The sequence below is a fragment of the Ictalurus punctatus genome, chromosome 8 (assembly GCF_001660625.3).
Source record: "Ictalurus punctatus breed USDA103 chromosome 8, Coco_2.0, whole genome shotgun sequence".
NCBI classification, from domain to species: Eukaryota; Metazoa; Chordata; class Actinopteri; order Siluriformes; family Ictaluridae; genus Ictalurus; species Ictalurus punctatus.
This window is the reverse complement of record NC_030423.2, coordinates 25,260,589-25,274,688: the sequence shown is the minus strand read 5'-3', so window position 1 is coordinate 25,274,688 and position 14,100 is coordinate 25,260,589. Positions and strand designations below refer to the sequence as shown.

The window sequence follows — 14,100 nt, the reverse complement described above, 5'->3', positions numbered from 1 at the left end:
GAGAGACAGCGGGTCTGCAGATCCCACAAGCTCATTAGGGAATCAGAACACCAACTTCATACAATGATCGAGAAATTAGGAAACGTTCCGATTTGTGGCCTGTAGATATGAAACAGGAAGTTCTGCATTCCTCTGCTCTCTTCCAGTGAATTATACCATTCATACAGTGATAACACACCTTCAGTGTCGGGAAATAATAAAGGAACCCGTCATTGTGGTTGGTGCGGGCTATGTGCAAACATTAGAGAAACATAAGACACACACCACACACAAAAAGAGAGAGATAGATAGACAGACAGATATACCATATAGACAGAAAAGTCTACACAACCCTGGTAAAATTGCATGTTTTTATGATGCAAAAAAAGAACCCAAGATAAACCCGTCAGATGTTTTTCCATCTTCAATGTGATAAAAAAAATTAATAAAAGAAAATGAATAAAATGTACAATGACCTGGTTGCATAAGTGTGCACACCCTGTTATAATGGGTATGTGAATGTGCTCAGAAATAAGCACATTAATTTATGGCATTCAAGCACATGTTACAAAGTATTTATCACACATCTGCCTGCCAGGAAGTGATTCTGAGTAACCGCAAATAAAGATCTGCAGTTTCTGTAGAACCTTCTTGGTTTCATGAAGGCACGGACCGCAAAGAGCTTACAGAGCATGTACGAGATGGGATCGTCAAAGGGTGTCAAACATTACAGGGGGTATAAAAGAATTTTCAAAATATTAGATGCACCGTGGGAACACTGAAAGCCATCATCAACAAGTGGAGAAAATGGGGCAGTACGGCGGCAGTACGAAGAACAGGATGTCCCTGCAAAATTGACCAAAGGATATCTGGCAAGTACTGGTCACACTCCGCATGTGACAAAAATCTCTCGTATTCTTCGCGTGTCTGGGCTGTGGGGTAGGCTGGCTAGATGGAAGTCTGTTCTCACGGGAAAAAAAAAACAAAAAAACACCCATCCAAGCCCAACTAAATCACCCCAAACCATGAGGCAAAATGTCTGATGGTCTAATGAGACAATTATTTTGGTCCAAAAGTCTAAAGATATATTTTGTACAATAACAAGACAACTTATGACCCAAAGAACAACAAAGAACCCACGGTGAAGCACGGTGGTGGCAGCATCATGCTATGAGGCTGTTTCTCTTCGGCTAGGACTGGGGCTCTACTCAAGATAGACGGAATCATGCATAGCTCCAAATACCGATCTATTTTGACACAGAACCTGCAGGCCTCTGTTAGACAGCTGAAGATGAAGAATGACTTCAACGTCCAGCACAATAACGAGCACAATAATCTTCAGAAGAAGAACATCAACGTTTTGGAATGGCCCAGTCAGAGCCAAATCTAAAGCCTATTTAAAAATAAATAAATAAATAAACCTTATTCTGGCACTTACACCTCTACTCTGCGCACTTTGCTTCTTCTGGAACTCAATTAATGGATCTTGTATAGTAGCACTACTTGTAGTATCGTTCTCTGCTTGATATATCGCTTTGCTTGTATTTCCTCACTTGTAAATCGCTTTGGATAAACGCGTCTGCTAAATGAATAAATGTAAAGGTATTAAAAAGCTGTGGAATGACTTGAAGAGGGCTGTGGACAGGAGATCCCCTCACAATGTGATCAATGTAGAGCATTTTTGCAAGGAAGAGTGGAATAAAACTGCAGAAGCTGCTTTAACAAAGTATTAGTTAAAGGTTGAGCACACATATGCAGCCAGAATGTGTGTGTGTGTGTGTGTGTGTGTGTGTGTGTGTGTGTGTGTGTGTGTACACTTCTATTTGTTTTTACTTAAACAGTACATCACAATAATGGTGGAAGAAAATCTGACATGATTCATCTTGCTTCCTTTTTTTACATCAAATAAACTTGAAATTTTAACAGGGGCGTGTAGACTTTTTATATCCACTATAGATAGTTTGCTAGATAGACAAACATAGATCAGCCTGACAAATAGATAGATAGAGACAGACAGACAGACCGATAAGATTAAAATATAACTCTTCATTTTCAGTTCTTTACAAGTCTGAGGCTTGGAATAATTCTCTAGAGCAAACAATGTCTCTTGCATGGCCCTCTAAAGAGAATAGCATTTACAATAATGAGGAACAGCTGGAAGATTATCATCTGTGCCAGAGCATTAGAAGCTCAAGAAGGCTCAGACACAGGATTCACTTTTCCGAATGAAGGATATTCACGGCATCAGACTTGAGTTCAGACAAGTACCTGCTAACAGAACAGCTGTAGAATCTGGTGCACTGAAGCTCTTCTGCTGGTTCTTCCTATAATTAGAGACCTTTCTACAGTATATTTACTATCAAATGTGCAATTAGGAGGCTCTACAGCTGTACAGTTCAAGTCCTTCATTTAAATAATTAGGTTTTGCTAGCATTTCTGTGTCTGTGCTTACCTGTAATGGCAGGTTGTCAATGAGCGACACGATGCCAAACAGGACGAGCAGCAGGTTGGTAAAAATGAAGGCTCTCATGGCGTTTGTCAGTTTCTGGATCTTTCTGTCACGCTTTGGTTTCGAGTCAGAACCGCTACAGGACAAGACAGTCAGAAACATCTTCACATATCTGTTTATTACTTTTTCATCTCCTTTTTACCACACTGCCCACTCTTACAGGGTGTTTCTGTCACCGTGTCCATGTGTGTGTCTCACCGTTTCTCTCCAATTACAGGGCTCTGCTCATCCTCACACTCCTTCATCTTCCAGTCCATGATGTAGCCAATTAGAGGACACGTGAGCAGACACAGTAGCTGCAGTGTACCGAAGATGGATGCATAAAAGTTCACTGGGGGGGGGGACCACAAACAAACACATATCAGTACACAAATAGCTCACGACAGAAAGCACAAACATAGAGGGGCTTTAAAATGGAGCGACTAATTTACACAATGTGTATATAAAAATATACAAGACCTTTTCGAATTCTGTCCTAAACCTGTGTAAATGTAAAGTTTCGAAATCGATACGAGTATTCACGACGAGTATACGAGTTCCTGCAAGTGACATCATGAATCGATTTTTAATGCTAAATCTACTAGATTTTACATGCTGAAGTGTCCTTTTGCAAGACGCTGAACCCCAAGTTGCACCTGATGGCAGGCTAGCACCTTGCATGGCAGCTCAAAATATCCAGGTCTTCTGGCAGAAATACAGCCCCAAAACATTAAAAAGCCACCACCATATTCAACTGTGGGCATGAGGTACTTTTCCATATGGCTACTTCTCTATGTGCGCCAACACCACATCTGGTGTTTATTGCCAAAAAGCTCTATTTTGGTTTCATCTGCCCATAGAACTCGATCCCATTTGAAGTTCCAGTAGAGTCTGGCAGACTGAAGACGCTCGAGTTTGTTTTTGGATGAGAGTAGAGGCTTTTTTCTTGAAACCCTTCCAAACAACTTGTGGTGATGTAGGTGACTTCAGATTGTAGTTTTGGAGACTTTCTGACCCCAAGACACAACTAACTTCTGCAGTTCTCCAGCTGTGATCTTTGGAGATTTTTTATCCACTCGAACCATCCTCTTCACAGTGTGTTGAGACGATACAGACACACGTCCAATTCCAGGTTGATTCATAATATTTCCAGTTGACTGGAACTTCTTAATTATTGCCCTGATGGTGGAAATGGGTATTTTCAATACTTTTGCTGTTTCTTATAGCCACTTCCCATTTTGTGAAGCTCAACATCTTTTGCCGCACATCACAGCTATATTCCTTGGTCTAACCCATTGTTATGAATGACTAAGGGAATTTGGCCTATGTGTTGCCTCATATTTATAGCCCTGTGCAATTGTTTGATATCCATGAAAGCAGAGTATTTTTGTGAATTTTTTTAACAAAAATTTAAACAATAAAGAGAAATTTTCACAGCCTTCTTTGCTCATATTTACCAAGGGTGCCAATATTAGTGGAGGGCACTATTGGTGGGCGTTGTGGCAAAAATTCCCTCATGAACTGTTAGACTGAAAACGATGAGCGCTGTTAAAACATTGAAACAATGATTGCTCTGCAAGAATCTGACCCCAAGTCGAATCTAATTGATGATCCCTGATTTTTTAGGGACTGAAGTGATGGAAGTCCCTTATTCAAGGCCCAAAACTCTGCTTTGGAAATCATGCAGTGGCACAACAACACTTACAGAACTGAAAGAACACGTCATCACCTCACAAGTTGAGTGAAAGTGAAAAACCACCACCACATAAATAACTGTGGTGAGAGACATGTTCCATCCTGGCAGAGGTTAGTAGACAACTAACAGCAGGTGAAAGGTTAGTCTTTCTGTTATCATTGTTTTCATGATGGAGCAAATATGAGATGCTTTATTTAAACTCCAAATGTTGCAATAACCAAAATGCAAATCCCAAATATAAACCTATTGACCCATTCCTTACCTTTCTTCTCAGCTTCATGCACCAGTAACTCAGAGGCTGAAAGGGTCAAAGAAACAAATGTAATCAATTCAATTAAGGAAATTCAACAACATAATCAGAAGACATACTGAATCTCATGAGTAATGCAAATTTCCAATTGCATGAGAGCACAAAGACCATTAAATGGTAGAGAGGAGGAGCATCACATTAAACGCTGTCTGTAACTTTATGTTGTTTTGGGGAAACTGTCCCCAGGTCAGTTATGTATCCTGGTTTACGTATATGCATGCACACTTACGGTGAGGGTCTCCATGAGTGACCATAAACTCCAGCAATTTGTTCATGGCTCCCATGTAGAAGATGATGCGCAGCTGAGTCATCCCCATGGTAATCAGGCTCCACAGGAAGATGGGAGAAAACACGGAGCGGCGGAAAGGAATGGAGGCTGTAGCAGAGAAAGCGAAAGAAAAAGATCATATCAACTCTATGGACGCGTTTGCACTGATCGAACCATTTGCCGAGTCTGAAATCGGAGCGAAATCGATGCCGTTGGTTTTTGTGCAATTTGGTTTGGTACGTTATTAAAAAAAAAAAGCAAAAAGAGTGGAAAAAGGGCTGATTTGGCCGACGGAAAAAGGTAAACCGTTGTGTAGTTGTCACAAGTCGTGGTCGAGCCAGAAGCAGGTGCAGATAATGACTTTTATTGAAGCAACGTACTAAGAAACAAAGACTCTAAGACAACTTGAAAAAACACTCTGGCATGAAACAAAACACTGAGTCATAAACAACATGAATCTAGGACTACTTGGCATACTACTGTGGCAACACTAAACATAAACTAACAAGATCACGAAACATAGAACGCAGCGGTCTAAGACAACGAAAGACCAGCAAACAGTGCAGACACGGACTATATATACACATATGCTCATTAACCAAAACGTGAATCAGGTGCAGGTGGTCATGTGACAACTAGTGCAGTGCAGTGGCTGATGGGAAGTGGAGTCCAGAGCTTCCCGATATGTGACAGAACCCTCCCCCAAGGGCGCTACTCCCGGAGCGCCCAAAATTATACATCCTCCATCTGGTGGTCCTGGCCCCCTGGAGAAAATGTCCCCCGCAAAACCAGGAGGCCGGGCGGCTTCTACAATGGCACAGGGAGGCTGAGATATTTCCTCGGCAGAGCATGAAAGCGGGGCGACGTCCTCGGCAGAGCATGAAAACGGAGCGACGTCCCCAGCTGAACTGGAAGGCCGAGCGACGTCCTCAGCTGGACAGGCGGGCTGAGCGACGACCTCAGCTGAACAGGCGGGCTGAGCGACAACCTCAGCTGAACGTGAAAGCTGGGCGATGTCCTCCACGGGACAGGAGAGGGGAGCGAGGTTCTCCGCGAGGCCCGGGAGAGGAGCGAGGTTCTCCGCGAGGCCCGGGAGAGGAGCAATGTCCTCCGTAGAGCAGGAAGGGGGAACGATGTCCTCCGTGGAGCAGGAAGGGGGAGCGACACACAGAGAAGCGAAGAAAAGGAGCGACGTCTTTAGCGGAACATGGAGGCAGAGCGACATCCTCAGCGGAGCAGGAAGGCGGAGCGACAACCTCAGCCGAGCAGGAAGGAAGAGCGACGACCTCGGCGGAGCATGAAGGCAGAGCGACGTCCTCCGGAACTTGGCTGGGCGTGAGCGGAACTTGGCTGGGCGTGTCGGCAGTGTTGGGCGTGGGCTGAACTTGGGCGACCGGGTCGGTAGACCCGGGCGTGGACTGAACATGGGCGACCGGGTCGGTAGACTTGGGTGTGAGCAGCATTTGGTCATTCACAATCACAAAAATCATGCCGAACATGGAGATAATTAACGAATAGATAATTAGGAAAATATCTATATTAAAACATTTTTCATATCAGATTCCGATTTAATTTTCCCTCTCTTTTTTTGTCCAAATATCCAGAACACGTCGCTTTACTAGAACACGGCAGCACTACTTGAGTTTTGTTTGATTCAGCGTCCGACAGCTTCCTCACTGCAAAGGCAATGCAGTCTTTCAGATGAGACTGTTTCAGATGTTAAAGCGAGGTCGTGACTCTCTGTGGTCATTAAAAATCCCAGAACACTTATCGTAAAAGAGTAGGGGTATAACCCCGGGGTCCTGGCGAAATTCCCCCATGCGCTATATAAATGTAACTATAAACACCCTATGACTCCATTCAGACCTGGTGGTTTCATGCATCCTGTATCTGCACCTGGATCTGACATGACTTTGTGTGTATTGGAACCATAGAGCTTTTTATTCCTGAACTTTACATTAACTTTAACCCAGTTCAAGAGGTCTGAATGAAACCTATTCAATTCAAAGACCGATTCAAATAAGCAAATTACAATGACAATTCTATAATAGATACTGACTCTTAAGTCAGGGGTCATCTGCTTGACATAAAATATCACATTTATTTTCGACCGAACTCGTGACAGAACGTTCCATTCAAAATCTTTGGGAAAATGTTGATCGCCGTGCCCATGATTTCAGCAGCTTCTGTGCTCAGACGAACGTAATTGTTTGGCTTCTAAGATAAAACATTCAGCTGATAAATACAGATATAGATATAGATATAAGCCTGAAGGGAGGAACTGAAAATGAAAGAATAAAGGGTAACAAATAAGTTCTGGAATTCAGACATTATTAAAAGCTGGTTTAAGTACCAGGTCTGGCTATTCAGACCCCCCGTAAGACTCTTATATATAGTCTAAAAAGGAGATGAGACAGACTTAAAACTGCTGTCATTGTCTCAGTCCATGAAGAGCTTTGTTTACCTGCATGAACCTGCATGACCTCTGATTTGGTGATTTAAAGCTCACCAAACTGTACTTTAGGCAAATCAAGATTTATTACTGAGCAAATCTCAGACAATAATCTTAATTCATGCCTTTATTGCTTTGACATACTTTACCCCTGCTATAATTTGCTTGCTTCTGTCTGTCTGTCTGGTCAGAAGCCCATCACTGACCTAAAAACCGCTATAGGGTAAACACCGCCTGTCAGAAATGATACCAAAGTCCTTGTTTGACTACAGAACTGTCGTTTCGGAGGTCAGCAGAGCCGTGGTGGGGTGCGGAGGTGTGTGGCTGTGTTTGTGCTGATATAACATACACGTTGCATTATGTGCTGCGTCGGTCAGTTTGTCTGTCGAGTTGTTGAGCTGATCTTGTTTTTTCTCCTCCACTGAGGTCAGAGTGTGTTTCTGAGCGTCATCACCTGAACGCATCTTCTTCCTGAGAGTGTGAAACATCGATTGTACTCGGTAAATTTGATTTATTAAGGCTGTAAATGAATGAATGATTAATATCCAGTAACAGACTTACTCTGATACTTCAATTTTGTAATGTCAAAACAATGCCAGGTGTGGGAGATTTAATCAGTGGTTTGGACTGTTTGCACCCTTTCTTGTTGTTTTTAAACTTCAAAACGTATTAAAGGAATACTCCAGCATTTTTTCAACGTAATCTCTATCCACTGCATCTACAGAATAAATGCAATTTATTCTGTAGATGCAGTGGATCAATTTACACTGAAACACGAGTTTCAACATGTTTCTCTGTAGTGAGGAAGGAATAAAAATAGAGATCCTTATAATAAAAGTCTAAGGGCAGTTGTTGAATTCTGTTAACAGATATTGAAAATAACCCAAATGCAGGGCTCCCTCAGTGTCAATCACAGTGACACTAGCCAATCGTGGCCAACTGACACTAGCCAATCGTAGCCAATCGTGGGCATCCGTGAGCTCGTGTATGTGGAAGAGGGCAGAAAGCTCTTTCCTCTGAGTCTTGACGCAAATTCAAAACTGAATGAAGTACACGTTATGCATCAACACTTTTTGACGACCCTGACAACCGCCCTTGGACTTAAAAGGTTAAAAACATTTCACTTCTTGTCTGTGGTAATCACATACAGTATATGCTACAGATTCTATTGATAAAGTATGTAACACACACTGATAGAGACTTAAGACTTTAATTCTGCCTTTAGGCCTTCGCACGCTGACAAGACAAAATACCAGTCATACTGACACTATGAGTCTCAAACGGGTAGGTAGAGATCTCTTTAGAATCGTGCTCTCTCCTTCATTACATTAGGACAATTTAATATATCATTGTGTGTGTGTGTGTGTGTGTGTGTGTGTGTAATAAATAAAATTTTACACTGACATCTCTTCCATCTCCTCAGGTGTGCGGAATGGCTCCACTGGCCAATTCAGTAAACAGTTGGCAAAAATCAGGAGGGCAAGACCAGACCAAACCCACATGATCACGGTGAACGGCACCCCAGCATCATATATCAGCTATTGAGGGAGAGAGCGAGATAGAGAGATAGAGAGAGAGAGAGAGAGAGAGAGAGAGAGAGAGAGAGATGATTATCAAAGATCTTGTTTTTGTGCTGAATGCACATTTAAGGTTCTTTGTTTGAATAAGTTCATCCGGTGTTCTCCTCATATAAACTGTGGGACAGCACAACCAACCTATCATATCATTCATTTCTGATGCAACAGGCATTCAGCTTTGCACTATACAAAAAACTCCACCTCTTGCCTCGTGGTGGACCATGCCTCATTCTCTTTCCCACAGTTCCGGATTACTCAAAGGTGTGACTGGTAAAATGCCAACACGCCTTTTTTTTTTTTTTTGCTGTTCCCCACTACAGTACTTTAAATCATTTGAATAATTATTATGCATAATACAAACTACTATAGTTTGAAATACAGTAAAGGCTTGAACTTGCAAAATGGGAACAGTGTTGCAAAATACATGATCTCACATATACAGGCAACAATAACGTAACTGCTGGGAATGAACGTGTTATTATTAGAGATGCACCGATGCGTCGGCCGATATGTCGGTGCATCTCTAATAATAACGCGTTCATTCCCAGCAGCTACATTATTGTAAAGGCTATTTTTCACGCTATGGGCCATCTGCCGATTGTTTAAAAACATTCGATGATCAGCACCGATTATATCCTGTCAATCAAAAAAGGGCGGGAAAACACATGGATTTCGTGCTGTGTGGAAAGATGATGTCTCTTGTTTGGAATGACGACAAAACTGCAGTTTGTAATCTCTGTAATCGTTGCACTGATAAAACAGTGAAGCCGCATCGAGTCTAATCCCCCTTGCCCCCCCCGCACTGCTCGCGCTGAATTAAAGGGCCAGTACAACGTGCAGATTTAAATGAAGGTGAGTCGACAAAAAAGTATATATTGCACAGAAAAATATGTTTGTAGTGTATTTCATATCCAGTTAATATTAATATATAAAAAAAGTTTACATTATATATTACCAGTTTGTGGTGAGTGAATGTGAGACTAACAGGAGGTTTTTTAGAATTCAGTTAATGTTAATATGAATTAATAACATTCAATAAGTTAAGAAATCTCACTCTAATCTTCAGAATTGAGTTCATGTGTTAATGTTAAGTAGAGTAATGTGTTTTCTGTTTATGAGACCAGTTCCTGTGAAACAACTTGTCTGGATTGTGGAAATAATTATTATTAATTTATAAGAAGGCATAAAAGGCAGAACTATCGGTATCGGTTATCAGCCGATATCACTCTGAATAATTGGTTATCGTCTGAAAAATTTAGCATCCATCCATCGATCCATCTTCTACCGCTTACTCCGTCTTCAGGGTCGCGGGGGAACCTGGAGCCAATCCCAGATAGCATCGTACACAAGGCGGGGTACACCCTGGACAGGATGCCAGTCCATCACAGGGGACAAAATTTAGTATCGGTGCATCTCTAATTATTATAGATGGACTACAGCATCAGAACTTCTCCAGGTTTTTTTCTCAGCTTGTTTTAAGTACACTTGCGTGTCTTGACATATCTGTGTTGTAACACGCTCACCCAGCAAAACCTGATGTTGGCAGCACATGAATACAGCACAGTTCTGACCCCACCTTGAAATGTATCACATTTTGTAGAGACAACTGAAATGAATTGAATTGGCATTTTTACCAACTGATGTATACAATATGTGTGACATTTGAGCGTGCAAGCTCCGTCAGATTGGATGAAGACCACTGGTGAATAGCAATTTTCTACTCAGATCGAGGTCTGGACTTTGACTGGATCATTGGTTCGTGATTTTGAACCAATGTAGATTTGGCAATATGCTTAAGGAACCTCGGTTCCAGTCTCGTGTCTCTTGCAGACTGGAACGGGTTTTCTTCTAGGATTGCTACAGTTAAAATCGAAACTATTCAACCCCCATTGCAAATCAGGTTTATCGTCAAAATGTACAGACTTTCAGCGGTTTGCGACGAACAAATCAAACAAAAGCGACTGAAATAGTTTAACACGACTAATGCTTCAAGTGGTTTCCCCCAAATTCAACTAAAAATGCAACTTATAATGACTTCTCCAGTCTCACAATTATTCAACCCCTTCATGTCAAGCATCTTTAGTACTTAGTAGAGCACGCTTTTGCTGTAACCTGCGGCAAACGAGATGCTTAGCTTCTGGCAGCGTTCCTGAGGCATCTTCTCCCATTCCTCATGAGCAATGGCCTCCAGTTTTTTTTTCTCTCAGACTCATATCTGATCTTAAACCCAATAAAGAGGTTCAAAACAAAAGTCTGTGGGTTTCACACAATTTTCTGTGCCGCTGTTCGTCTCTGAAAGTCAATCTGCAGACAGACCTACGCAGAATCAGTCTGACTATGAATCGAGGTTATGATGTGATGAAAAATTGTATAAAGTGTGAAAAAGAATGACGTGAGATAAAAAATCCTTACTTTAACTCCGGGGAAGGTGACGGCGGATGACGCGTAAGAGCCGATCATCAGTGACATCACGGTGGAGCTGAGGCTCCCGAACATGTTGGGGAGCTACAGTAGAAGGGACAGAGCGTGTTACAAAACAACTTCCAGCAAAAAAAAAAAAACAAACAGAAGAAAAGGAAAAGTAATGGAGAAGGTTGGCTCCAGTAACTGTTTTGCACAAAGTTCAGGATGTGGACTCTTGGTGTTGGTTTGCTTTTCTTAGAGATTCCACTCGTCTCTAATAGAAGAGCTTGTGTTTGTTGTGTGGTTCCTTTACTGTGGAAATCACAGCGGTGTGAGAAGGCTACAGGAAACTGGGTCAAACAACAGCGTGGTGACAAAGCAAGAAAGTGTGAACAAATGGGATATCCTTGCTCCCAGGGGCTAAAGCCACAGAGAGAGTGTGTGAGAGAGAGAGACAAACAGAGACAGACAGACAGATTTACTCAGATTTATGTATGCACACCCACAAGACCAGAATGTCACAGAACACAGGCCTATTCTCTGTTTAACAAGTAATCACACACACACACACACACACACACACACACACACACTCTATCTGCTCTCACGTGTGCTTCAGGTAGTAAGGAACGCCTTGCTTATTGAATGAAAGCAAACATACGCTCTGATGATTATTCATCACAGGTATTCCACAAATGTAAAACATTTCACTGTGCCACAGCACACTGTATTTAACGTCACGGTGAACAGTACTTTTTTTTTTCATTTAAATTTTTGCCTCAAAATGGCTGTAGGTTTTTGCAAGTGGGTGTGTGTTGGAGTGAATAGTGTCAGAGTCTGATACATCATGTACGCAGTAAAACAAAGTGGGACGAGGTGGATTTCCCCCTCTATAACTTCACATCACAGAGCGTTTTATTCCTCACATACCACAACATATACTAACGCTTTAACATTTTTTAATAAACCTTTCGTTTATTGTTAGTCTTAGATTAGGTAACGTCCCGGAGAGGGATATGTTACTTTAGAGCATTTACATTAATGTGCATTACATTAATAGAAACCTTCTGACCAATTTAGTGGTCAGTGGTAGCTTAATGGTTAAGATGTTGGCCTACTGATTGGAAGATTGTGAGTTCAAATCCTAGTGTTGTCACTGTTGGGCCCCTGAGCAAGGCCCTTAACCCTCAACTGCTCAGATGTATAAATGTAAGCCGCTCTGGATAAGGGTGTCTGCCAAATGGCTGTAAACGTAATAAAAAACATAAATTATGTCTTTACACATTTTTACGAGTGACAAACGGGCACAAGTAGGCTCGATTTATATATACTGTGTAAAAAAAAATAAAATAAATAAACATGCGGTCATAGTGATCACATAGTGAAACCATTTCTTTTTTAACCAGCACTGTGTTAATGTTAATCCAGCTAACTAGCCAGCATACCTTGGGGCTGAGCGATACATCGATATAATATCGATATCGCGATAATTGATTACGCAATACACTTTTCAATGTTATCGTTGGTATGGTTATCTTTTTTTTAACGTTTTTTTTTATTATTTTAAATAATTACATATTAAATTGTACTGAATGGATGCTGGTGATTTGACGTCATTTTTTTCTTTGTCTTTGTAGGTAATAAAGATAAGTATTGTCAAACTCAGTTTGACTGGTTTTTCTTTTGTTTATTTTACTACTGTTTTGCAGACAGTTTGTTGCTAAATGATACATCGCGATATGCCCCGTGTATCGTAGAAATGTCCTCAAGTATCATGATACGATCTTTTCGGTGTATCGCCCAGCCCTAGCGTACCTAACTATTTACTAACAGCTAGTCGAGTTCTCTATCAAGCCAGGAGGTGACTGATAAACTGTTTAACCACGCCATTTAACTGCCCTTGTCGTAGAATGCAGAGATGGATTTATTATTATTATTATTATTATTATTATGTTTTTGAAAAATCTGAGCAAGCTGTGTTTGGTCAGACTTTTAAAAACATATGAATATGAAGGACATGATGTGAAAACTGGCATGAAATATTACCCAGTTAAATAACTCTGACTGACCTCATCAACATCACAGTTGATTGTTTTGAATTATTAAAGAAGACAAAAACTGTGACAGTGATTAAAAGATTAAATACGGCAGTGAGCTGAAAAGCAGTACATGCTGGGAATACTGGCGTAGTACTGGAGAATCGCCAGCTGGCTTGGATCCAGCCACACCGTAGAGTTCATCGAGGGCATTTCCTGTTTTACTACTAAAGAAATGTCCTACATCATCAGTCAGGCTAAGATACTGAAAGAATCACTAGCAAAAATTAAAAAGGCCTGTTTTAGTTCATATTGCTACACGTGTGTGTGTGTGTGTGACAGAGAGAAAGAGATTGAGAGAGCGGGGGAGAGAGAGAGAGACAAAGAATGCAGTGACCAATGTCTTAGAGAGTGAGGGGAGCGAGAGAGAGAGAGGGAGAGCAACTGTCAGGTCATAACCTTCAACGGCTAAACAGCATGGTGTGATTCTGTACATGCTGGTACTATACCCACATAGTGAGAGAGAGAGAGAGAGAGAGAGAGAGGTGGGGAGAGGGAGAGCGGAAAGAGACGGGTGTTCTGGGTTCTGTATTTCTAAGAAAAGCAGGACACGGCATCATGGGATGAAAAGGGCTGGTTGTGTTCAGAGCTGAGCACCTGGACCACATGTTTTTCCAGTACACATTTAGGAATGTGTAACAGTTTACAAGTGTGGAGTGCTTGTGTGTACACACATGGGTGAAAGATGTGTATGTGTTTGTGATAAATATGGCCATTCTCTTACATAAGAGATCACAGGTATTTCACACTCTGCATACGGAATGTCTTTTCTGTAGACATGTTGTCAACGTGGGAGAATGCTGATGGATGAATGTAAACTTTGTAGTATGT

General features: G+C 41.5%; 1 protein-coding gene across 1 annotated transcript in view; it reads right to left on the bottom strand.

Annotated features, from left to right (window-relative positions):
• The window catches only part of slc43a1a (solute carrier family 43 member 1a), a 28,745-nt gene that overhangs the window by 4,774 nt on the left and 9,871 nt on the right, over nucleotides 1-14,100 (bottom strand). The window contains exons 6-12 of the mRNA XM_017473772.3: nucleotides 11,183-11,275; nucleotides 8,598-8,731; nucleotides 7,543-7,664; nucleotides 4,703-4,849; nucleotides 4,426-4,461; nucleotides 2,687-2,819; nucleotides 2,432-2,564 (exon numbers count right to left, since the gene is read on the bottom strand). Of these exons, the coding sequence (XP_017329261.1) occupies nucleotides 2,432-2,564; nucleotides 2,687-2,819; nucleotides 4,426-4,461; nucleotides 4,703-4,849; nucleotides 7,543-7,664; nucleotides 8,598-8,731; nucleotides 11,183-11,275 (798 nt within the window). The remainder of the gene's footprint in view (nucleotides 1-2,431; nucleotides 2,565-2,686; nucleotides 2,820-4,425; nucleotides 4,462-4,702; nucleotides 4,850-7,542; nucleotides 7,665-8,597; nucleotides 8,732-11,182; nucleotides 11,276-14,100) is intronic.